This window comes from Eumetopias jubatus, unplaced genomic scaffold, assembly GCF_037043125.1.
Source record: "Eumetopias jubatus isolate StellerSeaLion01/CBP00866 unplaced genomic scaffold, mEumJub1_p1.0 scaffold_14, whole genome shotgun sequence".
NCBI classification, from domain to species: Eukaryota; Metazoa; Chordata; class Mammalia; order Carnivora; family Otariidae; genus Eumetopias; species Eumetopias jubatus.
The window spans coordinates 108,661,880-108,674,605 of record NW_028274820.1 but is presented as its reverse complement, the minus strand read 5'-3'; the positions used below and the strand labels follow the sequence as shown (position 1 = coordinate 108,674,605).

The window sequence follows — 12,726 nt, the reverse complement described above, 5'->3', positions numbered from 1 at the left end:
AGAAGTAGTCAAACTCTCACTTTTTGCAGATGATATGATACTTTATGTGGAAAACCCAAAAGACTCCACCCCAAAACTTCTAGAACTCATACAGGAATTCAGTAAAGTGGCAGGATATAAAATCAATGCACAGAAATCAGTAGCATTCCCATACACCAACAAGACAAGAAAGAGAAATTAAGGAGTCGATCCCATTTACAATTGCACCCAAAACCATAAGATACCTAGGAATAAATCTAACCAAAGAGGCAAAGGATCTGTACTCAGAAAACTATAAAATATTCATGAAAGAAATTGAGGAAGACACAAAGAAATGGAAAAACGTTCTGTGCTCATGAATTGGAAGAACAAATATTGTGAAGATGTCAATGCTACCTAGAGCAATCCACACATTCAGTGCAATCCCCATCAAAATACCATCCACTTTTTTCAAAGAAATGGAACAAATAATCCTAAAATTTGTATGGAATCAGAAAAGACCCCAAATTGCCAGGGAAATGTTGAAAAAGAAAAGCAAAGCTGGCGGCATCACAATTCCGGACTTCCAGCTCTATTACAAAGCTGTCATCATCAAGGCAGTATGGTACTGGCACAAAAACAGACACATAGATCAGTGGAACAGAATCGAGAGCCCAGAAATGGACCCTCAACTCTATGGTCAACTAATCTTTGACAAAGCAGGAAAGAATGTCCAATGGAAAAAAGACAGTCTCTTCAACAAATGGTGTTGGGAAAATTGGACAGCCACTAACTACTTTTTAAAAGAGGTATAAGAGTGCTAAGTCAATAGACATAAAATGGAATCAAAACAATGCTCAATTAACTAAAGAAGAGGGGAAAAAGGAGGAAAAATAAAATACATTTCCTTAATTCTGAAAGAACGTTGATGTTTTATGCAATGCTGACCTTGATCCTGTCTGTGGATCGCCTCCCAATGAGCCTTCTGACATGCATATTCAGGTCTTTTATCAACTCAGGAAGTTCTTCCTACAATTGTTTATTGTTACTTCTTTTCCAATTGTTCATCCTTAGAAGCACCTATAACTCCTAGTTTGGACCGCTGGTCTTTTACAATTTCATCAATTTGTCCCTCTGCATTCTGAGAAACTCCTCAAGTAAGTCTCTACATCACTGCCCCATTATTCCTAATGGAAAATACCCATTCGTCATCTTCAGTGTGGATTTTAACTCTTATTTTACACATTTTCTCTAGCATTTAATGTTAAATCTGTTTTCTCCTGTGGCTTTCTATTACTTTTCTAGAAGCCATTTCTCCTTATAGTCTATCATTTTGTTGTTGTTTGCTGCTTGCCTGTTTTTCTTCCTCTGGCCAAGTGTCTTCAGATGCCTGCTCCCTTTCTGGGTCCTCAGAATAATATTCTTTCATTTGCCAAGTAATATATTTCACAGCACTACATTCATCACTCCTGGTCTACTCCTCCTTCAAAGGTCCAGACTCTGTGGTTGCCAACAAGCCGGGCCCAGTGGGACCTTCTTCTTCTAGACGCTGGGGTAAGAGCTGTGCACATCTCCAGCCCTAAACAGACTCTTTCTAGTGCAGACCCACAACTCAGATGGGGCCTCCTCTTCTTCCTCTTCTGTTCCTTAATGTCTCTTAGACACTCTAAACAAGCTATTCAAAGAGCAAAACCCCCTAAAACTGGCTCCTCCAATAAGGACTGCCGGCAGGACCCTTCTAGTCCCCACATGTCCTCAAAGATAATTTTGGCAAAATTATATTTTGGCACTTATCTCCCTCTGGTTATTTCCTGGTGTTGGGGTCTCGATGTGAATGGGAGGAAGGAGGTGCTGGTGGTGGGCATGGGGGAGCTTTGTCTGAAAGCAGAGAGCAGCATCCCCTGAAGGGAGAAGCAGCTCCCCCAGAGGACTGGGGAGGGGGGATCTGCAGGCAGGAGTCTTGTGTCCAAGACACAGGCTCCAATAGGAGGACCTCAATCCCTAGGTGTCACTGGCCCTTTTCAGTGGAGTCCAATGATCTCACACCTAGTTCTCCTAATCAGCGGGCCAGTTTTTGGTGGCCATGCTTTTTCCCTTCTGTGTCCTGAGCCTCTGTTAGGATTTAGAAGAGCCAGTATGGCTGCTAACTGGATGCCATCTTATTCTGGAGGTCTCTGGAGGTCACTCATTATTACTAGAGTAGTTAGACTCCTCTCAATTCCAGTTTAGGTCAAATTTCACAAATAAGGACTTGGGGGGATGGTAGATGAGGGGCCAGGGGGATTAGCCTGTTTCCAGAATTAAAATCTCCACCACCAGTCATGAACTACGGCATTCTGGTAGGACTCTGCTCTGTATTAGAGCCACACTGCCAACTCACTCAATTGCTTCTTTCACCACTGGCTGAGCACCGTGTGTGAGGCAGGCACACAGCCCTCGGAGACAATGGTGAGAAAGAGACACATCTCTGTCCACAGAGCTCCTGGTCCAGTGAAGGAGACAGAGCACATCGACTGAACAAGTCAGACACATACATGTTTACACACAGGGGCCAAATGCTCTGGAATGTCCCTTGTTACCTTCTGGGTAAAAGATGCTCTCATCCTGCCGTGAGATCTTCCTGTGGCTAAGTGGGAGCTCCGTGTGGCCAGAGAAACTGAAGCCCCACCTGGCCCCTCGCTGACCATCCCCACCCCTCACTGTGCCAGGGGGCCATCCTGGGCTTTCTTGGATCTCACCCCAAAATTCTGTTATAACTGAGTACAAAATTCAAGAGCATTTATTTACTTAGGTTATTTTTATACAGACATTTTTAAATACTAAAGCATAATGTAAAATGTGCCTGACATTCAAATAATGTCAAAAGAAGCCCAAGAAAGTTTTAAGAAAACACAGTTGGCAGAGGTCATTTCAATGACATAACTCCATTTAATTTATACCTGAGTATGTCCTTTTCTGCAGGACTAAGAAAATTGCTCATTAAAGTACATTTTCATGGTAGACTGTTTAAAATATAAATGTGCTAATATTTTAAAGCTATTCTAAAAATAAGTAGAAATATTCTCAAAGAACATAATCAACATGACTATTTCCTCTCAAGCTCAGCATACACTAAAAGGTGTGTTGTTTCCATTCAAAAAATAGTGATTTACTCACTGGGAACACTGAGGTGACATTCTTGTAAAGTAAGTTACATAGAGAATACATACCCTCTATCAATGTACATGCACACGGATACAACTGTCTTTCCCGTGTGGGTCATCATTCTGCCCTGCCCCCGTCCCCAAGACCACACCCCGCTATCTGGCAGCCCCCCTTCTACAGGGCTTCCTGAAAGAGTAGCCGCAGCTTCCTCAGCTCGTCTCCCACGGGGGCTGCCCACGCCCTCTTCAGGTACTGGACGTCCACGCTGCCAGAGGCTCTGGCCAGCACCAGGGCCAGGAAGCTGCCACTGGCCTTCTCTGCTTCACCCACGACTGTCATGGCCACCAGCCTGAAAGTAAGAAGCACATGCTGTGTGATCTTGAGTCTCCCAAATTATCCATCCTCCAAGGAAGGAGTAAAAAGCAAAGGAAATTCTAAAAATTTCAGTAATAGTCAAAAGAAAGGTTGGGCCAGAAATAAAAGATACAAAAATCTATGGAAACCGCTTAGAAAACGTATTTCTGCATTTTTGCAGACTGACCGCTTGCGAGGGGCACAGATCATGATGGAGGATGTGCTGCCTGAAGACACCTGGGCTGGAATGCCTTGAGCACTAGACCGTCCCATCCAGCTTTGCTCCTTCTGGTGAACGGGGATGCCAGTGGCCCTCAGGCGCCCAGCAAGAAACCCAGAGCCAGCCCAACAGCCCTGACATTGCCTCTCCCGTCCCTTCACTGACCAGTTTCTCTGACTGGGTCCTGTCTCTAACCTTCCCCCTCACAGGCTGCTGACAGACACTCAGCAACCTGCATCCCACGTCTACTCGAGGCCCGCTGGCTGCTCAGGGCCACCCAGATCCCAGTTCCCACACAGCACCTGCAGTACCGGCCTCTTGGGACTCTCGCTCCTCCTGTCTTCCTCTGTTCACTTCCACTTATCCTTTGAGACCTGACTCAGCGGCATCACCTCCAGAGGTCTCCCCTGGCCCCTGACTAGATCCCTTGACGATGCCTGATTTGGTCAGGGGTCCCCAGCATCCTCGAAATGCCTCTGGCCTACATTCATCCCACCTTTACTCACCAAGAAGGCTGAGACCATGCCCACCTCATACCGACCTCAATGCTCCCGCCCCTCCTGTCTCCTCATAATGACAAAGGCCGCCAGCACCAGCACCCACAGGGGCCTTGATTCCGTGGGATCCACGACTGGCACAGGACGGGAGCAGTGAGCCCCTCCAGGGGGTTGCCAGCGGTCGCAGGTAGCAGAGAATCCCCACTGTGGCCCCACGGGGACTGAGTGCCCACTGATACTCCTAAGTTTGTCCCCACAATCCAAATACTCCCCCAGCCCCAGGCCCCTGTGATGTAAGCACAGCACACCCCGATAGGGACCTGACTTAGCCCCTGGGAGGCCAGTCAGTCTACACCCACCCACAGGCCACACTCTGGAGAGCCACAACACGATTTGTGGCAGGTGAGCAAACTACGAAAAATTACAATCATTGAGGGAGACAAACCATGAGAGACTCTTAACTCCAGGGAACAAACAGGGCTGCTGGAGGGAGGGGGTGGGGTAGCTGGGGGATGGGCAGTAAGGACGGAGGTGATGTGATGAGCACTGGGTGTTGTACGCAACTGATGAGTCACTGACCTCCACCTCTGGAACTAACATGACACCATACGTTAACTAACTTGAATCATCACTTAGTACTACTTAGTGCTTCAACACTGCTGTTCAACTACTAGTGTAAAACACAGGTCAAGTTTAACTGCCACAAACTTGGAAACATGAGCAGAGGGTGACAAACGTGAAGGCTTCCGCTGCGTAGCAACCGCGATACTAGGGTGCACCACACGGCGTGCTCCACGGGGCACCGCTAAGCTGGGTCTATGTGAAAACAGATGTCAAAGCACCAGCGTGGACTCTGACGGTTCAGGTAAAATGCCCTTGGGATTTGAGAGCCAGACAGAATCTAAGCCAAGGGCAGAGAAAAGGCACAGTCCGGGCTCGCAGGCTGCTACCACCCCCCTGCCCTGGCCCAGAGCCGTGCCTGCCCCCCACACACTCACCGCCTGGCGTGCTTCTGCTCCCAGATCATGAGCACGCAGCTTACTTATCACCCTAAATTCACCCTAAATGTGGTAAATTCTTCCTTCTACCTAAACTTGTGCCTTTTAGACTCTGTCAGTTGCTTGTTCTGTTCTTCTCTGCAGCTGAAGAAACACAGCCCTTTCTAGGAATATGACTTCTTTAACGGACACTGCCGCTAACCAGACAGGAGGCGTCTAAGATGGAATGCTCCACATCATTCTGGGCTCTGCCTCAGCAGCTCCCCTGCTCTGTGCGGCTTCAGCTCGCTGCCCTCTGCCGAGATCCAGACACGCTGGCCGGTCCCCACTGCCACCAAGGGCATGAGGGGGGGAGAGACCCCTGTCCCTACCCCAGGAGACCCCAAACCTCCCCTCTTCTTGGTAAGACCTTCCTTCCCTGCCCCACCGAAAATCCACACTGGATCCCTCCCTGTTCATTTCTCCCATCACAAGTTGTGGGACTTCCTAGTTTATTTTGTTTACTACCCATCTTGCCCCATCAGGATGTGAGCCTACCAGCTGGTTCACCGCTGTACCCCAGGGCCTGCACTGGGGCCCGGCGCACAGTAGGTACTCGGGAAACACTTATTTTATTAAATAACAGACAAACTTTGGGAAATAAACTGTATGTACATTCTGTTTATAAGTGAATCACAGTCTGGATTTCAATGATGTATTTTTTAATAATTAGAATAATGTAAGTGGGTCCATTTCTGGAGACTCTATTCTGTTCCATTGATCTAAGTGTCTGTTTTTGTGCCAGTACCATACTGTCTTGGTGATTACAGCTTTGTAATAGAGCTGGAAGTCCGGAATTGTGATGCCACTAGCTTTGTTTTTCTTTTTCAACATTTCCCTGGCAATTTGGGGTCTTTTCTGATTCCATACAAATTTTAGGATTGTTTCTTCCAGCTCCATGAACAATGTCAACGGTATTTTGATAGGGATGGTGTTGAACATGTAAATTACTCCAGGCAGCACTGACATTTTAACGATGTTTATTCTTCCAATCCATGAGCATGGGATGTTTTTCCATCTTTTTTGTGTCTTCCTCCTCCATTTCTTTCATAAGTGTTCTGCAGTTTCTAGAGTATAGATCCTTTACCTCTTTGGTTAGGTCTACTCCTAGGTATCTTATGGTTTTTGGTGCTATTATAAATGGAATCGATTCCCTAATTTCTCTTTCTACAGTTACACTGTTAGTGTATAGAAAAGTAACTGATTTCTTTGCATTGATTTTGTATCCTGCCACATTACTGAATTGCTGTATGATGTGGTTCATATGTACAGTAGACTACTACTCAGCCATCAGAAAGGATGAATACCCACCATTTGCATTGACATGGATGGAACTGGAGGAGATTATGCTAAGTGAAATAAGTCAAGCAGAGAAAGTCAATTATATGGTTTCACTAATTTGTGGAACCTAAGGAACAGCATGGAGGACATTAGGAGAAGGAAGGGAGAAATGAAGGGGGGGAAATCGGAGGGGGAGACGAACCATGAGAGACGATGGACTCTGAGAAACAAACTGAGGGTTCTAGAGGGGAGGGGGGTGGGGGGATGGGTTAGCCTGGTGATGGGTATTAAAGAGGGCATGTTCTGCGTGGAGCACTGGGTGTTATGCACAAACAATGAATCATGGAACACTACATCAAAAACTAATGATGTAATGTATGGTGATCAACATAATAAAAAAAGAATAATGTAAGTGTACCTACTACTTGCACTAAATACACAAAGGTCTTAATTTTTTCAGGTCTTTTTTTTTTTTTTTTTTTTTAGAAAGAGAGAGAGGTAGAGAGAGCGCACAAGCAGGGGAACGTCAGGTAGAGGGAGAGGGAGAAGCAGGTTTCCCACTAAGCAGGGAGCCCAATGCGGGGCTCGATCCCAGGACCCCGGGGATCATGACCTGAGCCAAAGGCAGACACCCAACCGCCTGAGCCCGCCGGGTGCCCCTTTTCAGGTCTTGCTGGTGTGTCCTAACATTCTGTCAAACCGTACCCTGGTTTTGATCACCGCTTGCCCTTCTTTTTCCTCTACAAAGGGACGTGGGTGACAGCTGGGTGGCCCCCTCCTCCGCAGGTCATGAGAGCTTTCATTTCATAGCAGGAGAATGTACTGACAAAAAAGAGAAAATCTCAAGAAAGAAAACAGGTATCGAGACAAAATGGGGTCAAGAGAGAGCCCTTCACAGTGAAAACTTGATACGTATTTCAACTGTCGATTAAACAGAACAACAAAAACGGGATTATTTAAAGCACATCACTAACTACTCGCATGAATGGGTTTCACCTCACTCAGTGCAGAGGCACATGGGGCTGGTTTGAATGGGACATCAGTTTAGGGCAGAGAAATGACACTGATGTGAAATTATGTGAATTACTGATTCCCATGTAGTATCCCTTTTTAGAAACGAGAAGGAAGACTCTGTATATCGCTCAAATACTGAATTTAAAAGACGAATAAATGGGATGCCTCGGTGGCTCAGTCACTAAGTGTCTGCCTTCTGCTCAGGTCACAATCTTGGGGTCCTGGGATCGAGTCCCACGTCGGGCTCCCAGCTCCTTGGGGAGCCTACTTCTCCCTCTGCCTCTGCCTCCCTCTCTCTCTCATGAATAAATAAATAAAATCTTTAAAACATTAATTTTTTTTTTTAGATTTTATTTATTTATTTGACAGAGAGAGACACAGCAACAGAGGGAACACAAGCAGGGGGAGCAGGAAAGAGAGAAGCAGGCTTCCCCCCGAGCAGGGAGCCTGACGTAGGGCTCGATCCCAGGACCCCGGGATCATGACCTGAGCTGAAGGCAGACACTTAACGACTGAGCCACCCAGGCGCCCCCCCCCCAAAAATTTTTTAATTAAAAAAATAAAAGACTAATAAATGAATGCAACTAAGGAGCTCACAAAAAGCTTTTTTTATTTATAGAATGATAATCATGGTGGGGGGCAGCACCTGGGTGGCTCAGTCATTAAGTGTCTGCCTTCAGCTCAGGTCATGATCCCGGGGTCCTGGGATCGAGCCCCATGTCGGGCTCCCTGCTCAGTGGGGAGCCTGCTTCTCCCTCTCCCTCTGCCCTCCCCCTGCTTGTGCTCTCTCTCTCTCACTCACTCTATCTCAAATAAATGAAAAAATAAATAAAAAGGATGATAATCATGGGAAAATAGTATAGTGTGAATTCTTTAATCCACAGACTATTCTGGCCTAAATATGAAATAACATATTCTAAAGTGGTTTTCAACATATTACTTAAATATGTAAATATAAAAGTATTTAAATTTAAACATAAATAACCGCAGTTTAAAGTGTAGCAACCTTACCCATAAATCACCAAGGATGCTTCTGAGAACTGCCTGTGAGGGCACATCATCAGACTCACCTGTCTGGGGAGATGAGCTGTTTGGCTACAGGACCCAGATCACTTTCCAGCAGATCCCAGATATAAATACAGGACATGTCATCCTGGGCCAGAAACATGGCAGGTCTGGTCAAGGACCAGTGGAGGCCTGTGACCGCGTGGCCGTTGGTGCTGCTGTCCCACTGAAGGAGAGGGCACTCGGACGTCAGCTGGTGTAACCTGATGCTTCCATCTGAACAGCCGGCCTGGGGACAGGGGTGGACATTGTTGGTCTCGTTCTTTCTTCTTTTTCACTCAGTCTCAGCAATGAGGGACACTCTTCAGAGCACTAGGTCTGTCCTCACAAATTACAAAGGTGAGCATTCGCCCTGGAGATCCTGATACACTTGGAACCCCCTTCCCCTTCCCCAAATGGCCAATAATGAATTCAGTGAATACATAAACAGGTGTTTATCTTTAACAAAGTTGAATATTGCTAATTCAACCATAGGCTGTTAAGATTGGCTCCAGAGAAATCAATAACCCACCTTTTTAAAAAGATCACATAAATGTGAACCAATAATACGGTTATATATTCCCCTTGGATTGAAATTTTTATAAAACAAAACTTGGCTGGTTAAGTAAAAGCCCAAATTTTTAGCTTCGAGAAGCTTAACTCCTTTTTAACGCAATATATTTAATCCTTCACATCCTTCCTCGAAAAGAGCAGAGGCATGAGTTAGCAACCACAAAATGCTCTGTGCACTCTAGGATTGAGCACGTAAGTGTACATCACGGGTAAGGATTGAGCACATAAGTGTACATCGCGGGTAAGAGAAGCCAGGTCTCCCCCTGCCAGGTGGGTGGAGGGAACCAGGGTTGCCCTGGCATTAAGGATGTGAGTGAGCACCGGCTTTATGATAAGCAGACAGAGATCAAAGCAGGTATCGATGCTGTGTCCTGCCCAGTGAGCACTTCTTGCTGCCCAGATCTTGGTTTCTCAGTACTTTTCTCCTGACTGGAGCCAGGACTCCTTGGAGAAATGGCTGATTCCGGAGTTTGCTGTACCAGAAAGCAAAGGTCAGAAAACACAAGAGCCAGCCTGAAGGGTGTCCCCAGGACAGTCTGAGCAGCAGAGGACGTGACCCAACGAGGAGAGTCAACAGTCAACAGCCATGTGTCCACCTGACGTCCTAAATACACACATGCGTGCCTGCCCACGAGAGAAGGGAAAGCCTTCCTACCAGCGCACAGCCAACCAGTAACATAAAACTAAGGGGAGGACTAGGAAATCACCATTTGCTTATCACCCCAATAACGGATGCAGGCAAGCCATGCCAATGGATGCCCAGACCGAGTGACCGGCGGGGGGAGCTGGGAGCTGCGTGTGGGGCACCAACCGAGTGACCATTTCTCTCCCCACAGACACATGGGAATCAGACAGGGAAAGGAGTGACTCCACTGGCAGATGCGGGTCAGAGCAAACCTGAATCTAATCATGAGGAAACATCACACAGAATCAAACTGAGGAGCCTCCTAAGCCCCTCAGAATGTCTGAGGAACTGTCCCAGAACTGAATGAGATTCGTGACCTCAGGTGTTATTTTGCGTATAAACCAGGCCGTCATTGATCAGACCCGCACGTTGGATGCCAGGGCTGTTCCAGTGCTAACTTCCTACTGGTCAAGGCTGGACTGCAGCTGCAGGAGTATGACCCTATTTTTAGGAAACCAACACCAAACTATTTAGGGATAAAATATCATTTCTGCAACTTCCTGTCAGACAGTAAAGCGTGGACACCCACACACAGACTGGGGGAGAGGGTGGAGCCCCGGAGCAAAGGATGTGATGCAACGGGCAGGTTCTTGTAACTTTCCCATAAACCCAAATTACGTGAAGATAAAGACATTTCAGACCCATTCCACAGCCACATGGAATGCTCTGCACAGGCTACACAGAGGGGACCTTCGCCCCATGCAGTCCACTGGCACCAATGTGCGCTGGTGAGTGATCAACTTTAAAGAAATCCCCAGAGATCACTGCTAGTGTTTTGCCGCCCAAACAGAAATGGTGCTTTAACAACAGACTTTCTTACCAAGAATACTGGTTCTCCAAATGGTGAAAAATCGATCACATTCACTTGGACTGGTCTCATACCAGGTTGCTGGGCTTTGTACAATTTGGGAGATACTCTCAAATCTTGTCTGGTGCCATGACTTATAAGACCCTGGTAATGAGAAGACCAATGGTGATATAAAGGATTAGGCATGAGGTTGGATAAAAGCAGTTATTCTTGAAACAACTACACAGCATCATAATAAAAGCAAATAATAAGTCAATCTTTAATGAAGATTTGCCAAACAACCAAGAAAGGAGAATGAGTTACAGAATGAGATTTAAACTCTTACTTACCACGTCTGTGCCAACAATGAAATGACTAGGGTCTGAAGGCAGAAACTTCACATTCAGGGTTCGTGTGGCCCCCCAGAATTCACAGCCTTTATGGGAAAGGCTGGAAAGAAACAGCAAAATGAGCAGATGAACTGTTTGGTGCCAGAGGGCTGACGGCACTTCACACATTTACCCCTCACTGGGTGTCCTCAGACATGGAGCTGCTGGTCTCACCCTTCCCCCGTGGCTCTTCGTTGCTCTTTTCCCATTCCTTTTTCTGCTCCCTACGCTACACATTCCTCCAGCTCTGGTCTCCTGTTCACTAATTCTTTCTTTAGCTACATCTAATCTACTTAACCATTCACATACTTTAAAATTTCAGAGACAATTTCTTTCTAGAAATGTCTTTTAGATTGTCCCATTATCCCAAGTTCTTGTTGTGCTGAGCCCATTCATTGTGCCGTGGTAAATGTTTCTTCAGGCTTGCAGTTTTTATAATTTTTCTTTCTGAACTGCTTCTTCTAAGAGCCCTGGGAGCGTATCTCATGGGAGCATCTCCCACGTAGGAGTGCTGACAATACTGACTTCATCTTGTGCGTGTCCTCTCTCAGGGCTACGTGTTCCAGGCCCCTTGGAAAGTAATATACACACCTTAGAAATGACCACTGAGGCCAGGACTGGGGGAGGCTTCCTTTGGCATTCTACCAATTTGTTAAAGATAACAAAGGGTCCCCCCTTCCTGAGACACAGATGGCACCATGAGATCTAATTAAGGGTTAGCTTGCAATGAGGCGCACACGAACCCTCTGAGGTGTATGTGAACCCTCTGACCTTACTGCAATGCCTCTCTGCACATCCGCTTACTCTATAAAACCTGTGCACTAAGGTCTGAACTTTGCAGAGCACAGCTCTGGATGGTCACCTGCTCAATCCTCCCTGTCAGTAAGATACCCTGAATAAAACGCTGAGTAAACTGGATGGAGTCACCTGCTTTGTTTCCTGGTCTCAAAGTGCCTCCTCAGTAGGAAGGATGGACCCTCCTCCTCCACCTTCGAACACCGCCTACCGGGCAGCTGTTCCAGTGTTGGATGGTGAGCCACTGGCCTGAGATTCTGATGCCACCTCCTCAGCTTGTGGATCCCAGCCCCTGCCGGGAGCTCAGGGTTTCAAGTCTCCCACACCCCATTGTCTCTCCTGGGTTGGGGTGGGGATCCCTGAGTTTCTCTCTCACTGAAGGGGCCATGAACTCAGGAATCCCGCACAGGGCTCTCACTTCTAGCCCCCAGTGTCAGGCAAGCCTGATGCGTCACTGGTTGCATGGCCTGAGCCCCGCACAGCCAAGAAGCCTGTGACAGCCACACTGACACCCAAGCCTCCACACCACACAAAGGCTTGCACGCCAACTCTAAGCTCCATTCCTGGCTGGCACCGTCCTCTTCTTTGTTGGAAAAACTCTATTTAGTTTATTGTTAGTATTTACGCTATACAGTGTATGTATTTGTAACAGGAAAGGGTCCATGGCTGCCCCTTCTGCCAGAAGTTGGGAATCTGGCCACTGTCTCTCATACCCACATTGAGGACTGCAAATGTCCCTGGTCAGCTGAGGACTCTTCAGTCTGTGCCTCCAGCTAAGATCTCTGCTGTGGAGCTGGCTGCCTCCTGGGCATCTCCACAAGCAGCACGAGCCCAGTCCCCTCCCCCTTAGCTCCGGTTCCTCATGTTGTGTGCGGTACACCTGGCAGCCAAGCCAGACACCCCAGTGAGAGGCAACTCCTCCAAACTCCACCCCTTTAACTGAGATCA

At 47.0% G+C, this 12,726-nt stretch overlaps 1 protein-coding gene across 8 annotated transcripts in view; it reads right to left on the bottom strand.

Annotated features, from left to right (window-relative positions):
* The window catches only part of DYNC2I1 (dynein 2 intermediate chain 1), an 85,830-nt gene that overhangs the window by 20,703 nt on the left and 52,401 nt on the right, over positions 1 to 12,726 (bottom strand). For 4 of the 8 annotated variants that reach the window (XM_028092383.2, XM_028092386.2, XM_028092385.2 and 1 more), the window contains exons 22-25: positions 10,945 to 11,044; positions 10,628 to 10,759; positions 8,576 to 8,799; positions 21 to 3,451 (exon numbers count right to left, since the gene is read on the bottom strand). In XM_028092383.2, coding sequence (XP_027948184.2) covers positions 3,277 to 3,451; positions 8,576 to 8,799; positions 10,628 to 10,759; positions 10,945 to 11,044 — 631 coding nt within the window. In that variant the 3' untranslated portion in view covers positions 21 to 3,276. Of the gene's footprint in view, positions 1 to 20; positions 3,452 to 8,575; positions 8,800 to 10,627; positions 10,760 to 10,944; positions 11,045 to 12,726 lie in introns of those variants that run through there. The other 4 variants (XM_088018655.1, XM_028092387.2, XR_003607442.2 and 1 more) reach the window with 3 other exon arrangements.